Genomic DNA, 4,520 nt, shown 5'->3' with positions numbered 1-4,520 from the left:
GTAAAAGATGCTTATGAACTCAACTACTGAAACAAGAACAGGGCCAATTGAGCAGTGTCATGAAATTTCATAGCGTCTAATGATATTAATATATTTTCTCTACTTTATTAAAAAAGTAACTATGGTAGAAACTTCTAAAATGTGCTTGGGGAATAACTTTCATTTCCTGTTTATACATTCAGGATCATAAAATTCTATTGGCCACTGCAGGTACATACTGTAAAAGATGTGCATTACAGTGAACCATATATTTGTAACAGAGATAAAATAAAACATGTGAGGAGGCAAGGTAGATGGAACAAAAGAAAGGAAGGAAGACAGAGAGTGAGGGAGAATGAGAGAGAGTGAGAGAGAGTAATAGAAAGAGAGAGAGTGAGTGAGAGAGTAAGAGAGAGAGAGAGACAGAGAGAGAGAGAGACAGAGAGACAGAGAGACAGAGAGACAGAGAGAGACAGAGAATCTCCCTTTTCAAGAATCCCTTAAATACTAGGACTCGTGGTTTAAAGATTTTCAGTAATAACAAGTTGTCCAATATTAGGGCAGGAATAAAAGTGTACAATGGATCCATTTCCCCTTTGCGTGATTGTCATATCTCAAGGACAGAAAAGAAGAAACTATAGAAACAGGAAAACCTTCAATATGATGGGCATCAAAAGAATGTGTCTCTGTTTGGAATAAATATGTCATCATATTTTTTGTTGACTAGATGTTATTTTTCTCCCCTTAACATGACTCAGCATTACAACCAATTCTCATCTGGAGAATTTTTTGCTCTTGTAAGTACCTTACTTTCTTCCAGCTGCTTCCCAATATGAGCCTCATGTCAATGATTGTACTTTAGAAGAGAAAGTATTATACAGTATTTATATTTCCTGTTCTTAATTGACTTCTTTACCTTCACAATTATTCATTAACCATTCACAAATTAGCTGATTTTTTAAGTAAAAAGGTATTCTAAAGTATATATATAATTAAATTAAGTAATTTATTATTTATACAATGATTAAATACATGACATTAATTTATATTCTTTATAATTCATGTACTTTGAATTTACACAGAATTGTCTGTAAAATATTTTATTTTTGATACAATTTCATTCTAAACCTATTATAAACAGGTCTAGCTATATTCTTTAGTGTTAAATTAAGAATTTATAATTCTATTGTCTAGGTAAGGAAATGTCTGTTCTTACTGACAAGAAAAGTCAAAAGATTAAGAAATATGTGCTATGGCCTTGTGCTAAAATGCTAAACAGTGGTGATAAATAAATGACTTAGTTCTTGGACAGTTTTATCCTTTCAGTGTCTGCCTTTCTTAGCTTAACTTTTAAAAGTGAAGAAGGAAAGCAAGTAAATGAGGAAGGAGTTAAATATTCAAAAGTTAAGAAAAACACAATAAAATTTCAGGTACAATGTTTATACACAAAATTACAGAACAGTTTTTTAATTCCTTAATATCTGTATTTTATGAATTATTTGTTAGATTTTTAAAATCCACTAAAATGCATTAATATTATGGTCTTGAAGTTATTTATGGTTTCTGAACTCTTTCTTTTGTTTTATTTGCAGAGTTCTCAAATGATTAGGCAGGACGAGACTGTTGTCAGAGCCGGAACTTACTGTCATTCAAGTCTCACGCTACCTGCAAATAGAGGAACTGTACAGATAAATATTGAAGTGAGTTTCCTTCAAGGATTTTCCATAGAACTCCATAAGCAATACATTGGGTTTGTAGTATTGTCAGTTATTTCAGGTATTATGATAGATACGGTAATCATGAATGCAAAAAATGAAGATAAAGTATAGACAATAATCCTATTATAGCACTAATAAATTATACATAAAATCAAATACCTAAAATAGTGTTGCAAATGCTTAAATCCACCATTTAGAGAATGGTATTCTAGGAATGACCAACCACTCAAATTTTACTTAGTATGTTTTTGTGGATTCTTTGAGTTAATTTTTCTATCCATCAGTGATAACAGTGTGGCTGTATTCATTATATGTTGCTAAAGGGTTCTGTGTGATAACATTCTATGTGATTGAATACTATTTTTATTCTTGGTTTTCAAATCTGTCCTGGTTCTATTTCATTTTTAAGCTATCTCTTCATCCTTCTATTATTCTCTATGCCTTAACTGAAAACCAAATGAACAGAGTAGTCCTGTAAAATAATAGTTTATGTTCCTTAGGATGAAAAATGCCCAAACACATGATGAGAAGGTCTCTATATAATAGCAGTTCTACATTAGGATATGATATAGTTCTTCCCCTATACATGGTGTACATGAATCTCTTATTGAAAATGATTATAACCACTTACCCCTGCCTCTATCTATCATGAGACAAACCTTATTGGTCCCTATTGAGTACTAGCAAAAACCATTTTACAAATTGATGAACAAATAACCAAATAATAAACAACTCACTGGAAAGGAAATTGTGAGAATTGCATAGGGAGAACAAAATATGATAGCCTAACCTCAGAAAAATGCTAATTAACAAGCCCCATAATTCATTTTATTTTTTAGAAAATATACCTGTTGTTTAAGTATTATACTTCCAAACTTTATAATATCTATACATGTGTCATATACACATAGCACATTCATGTTTCAGTTCAACTTCTCTACATGAACATTACAGATACAAATCCTGCTATACTTAAATTATGTAATGCAATGGTTCAATTGTGTCTAACAGATTGCAGCATATTTAAAAACTTTGATCAATTTTGTGGGTTCCTGGACCAGCCCTCTATTCCATCTCATGACTGAACTGAGTGCCATGCAAGATGTCCCTGAAAAGATCCTCTCAAAAGCCAAGGAGATCGAAGAAACCACCAGACAAGTCCTGGATGACCTTAGGTGGATACTTACCAAGGTAAGCACTTCCCACGAGTTATTTTCACTTATAAAACAGGTGTTTGTGAAAATTAACAACAAGAAAAACAATGCTGAAATACCTCATCTTCTTAGAGTGAAAAAGATATCTGATCTTATTCACAATCTTTTCATAAGACAGTGTTTTTAAACCTGTGGGTCATGATTCCTTTGAGGTTCAAATTATCCCTTCACAATGGTTATATACCTGATATTCTGCATATCAGATATTTAAATTAAAATTACTTAAATTAGCAAAATTAATTAATTAGAGTTATTAAGTGGGAAAGAATATAATTTTATGGTTGGGGTTCACCACAGGATGAGGAACTATATTATAGGGTCACAGCATTAAAGTTTTAGAACCTCTGATCTAATAGCTCTCCATAATCTTTTCAGATACTTCTCATCTCTTTTCACTTTAGAGATCAGAATGAAACATAGATGTTCCTTGTAGTCAGTTAAAGGACTCCTTGCTTGGTTGGATGAAAAGAGCTCTGGCCTTTCAATATCAGTCACCCCTTGGGTCTACATATTAAATCACCATCTGATCCAAATCACTTGGGAGATTATTATACATATACCTCATGGAGGTTGGATTTAGTAGAAAACTTGTGAATATCAGCTTCCAAGAAATACATATAAAAGGACATGTAAGAATTTCCTGAATGAGTAACTGATATGAAAAATTTCATTGGTCCAGAATCAAGAGAAAATTTCTACATTTCCTGTGCTTTGAAATGGCATACTTCCTCTGCAATTATCTAAGCCTTTGAAGAGATGCACACGAGTCCTTACCACATATTCTAAAAGTCTAACTGCTTAAGACTTTCTTGGCTTAGATAAATAAAAACTCATAACTTTGATGGAAGCAGCACATTTCTGAATGTATTTCTCTAATTTGACACAGAAGAAATAAGGAAAAAGGAACACTAAAAATGTAATTAATATGTAACTGATTATCATTTTGGTTTTTTAGGTCTCTCCTACAGAAGAGATGAAGGAAGAATTTCCCCACTGGGAACATCTTTCATTCTTAAAATCAAGTAGCAAAAAAGATAAATTTTTGGCAATGTTTAACCTTTCCTACTGCATAGATCATGATACAAATTACATTATACTTCAGCTCAGATTATTGAAGTGTCTCATAACTGGGAAAGATTGTTAAGTGAATATTTACCATGTCTACTTTGGAGATGCTTCTCAACAGTAAATTGCTGAGCAATTGTTTTTATTTGTATGTATTTCAAATGCTTATGTGGGTATAATGTTTCTCTTTTAAAAAAATAAAAACATTCTCTTTAGAAATGTCCACATCTAAAAAGTCTACTCATCTTTTTTGTTCATTGAATATAATATATATCAATAAAGTTATGTTGCCCAAATCAAATATATCACCAACAATATATGTTAATCTAGCAAATAATGTTAAAGTTTATTAATGTAGTCATATTTATTGTGCAGAAAAGTTATGAAAGTCAAGTTATTAAGGTCAAAGTGTAAAACTCACTAATTGATCCATGTATCCTAGTCAGAATTATAACACTTTTAATACTTCACAACACTCAGGCTGTCCTTAGGAAACCATGTTAACAGGGAAAACATAGTCAATCCAATACAATTGTTATCTAAC

General features: G+C 31.7%; 1 protein-coding gene across 1 annotated transcript; it reads left to right on the top strand.

The window, feature by feature from the left end:
• The first annotated feature begins 728 nt into the window (after nucleotides 1–728).
• Nucleotides 729–4,055, top strand: LOC116082650 (prolactin-8A6-like). Its single transcript, XM_031359510.1, has 4 exons — nucleotides 729–776; nucleotides 1,572–1,679; nucleotides 2,709–2,888; nucleotides 3,867–4,055. Exons 1-4 carry the CDS (start codon nucleotides 729–731, stop codon nucleotides 4,053–4,055), a joined length of 525 nt encoding a protein of 174 aa, XP_031215370.1.
• The last annotated feature ends 465 nt before the right edge of the window (nucleotides 4,056–4,520 follow it).

This window comes from Mastomys coucha, unplaced genomic scaffold (genome assembly GCF_008632895.1).
Source record: "Mastomys coucha isolate ucsf_1 unplaced genomic scaffold, UCSF_Mcou_1 pScaffold7, whole genome shotgun sequence".
Classification (NCBI taxonomy): Eukaryota; Metazoa; Chordata; class Mammalia; order Rodentia; family Muridae; genus Mastomys; species Mastomys coucha.
This window is presented reverse-complemented; position numbering and strand designations above follow the sequence as displayed.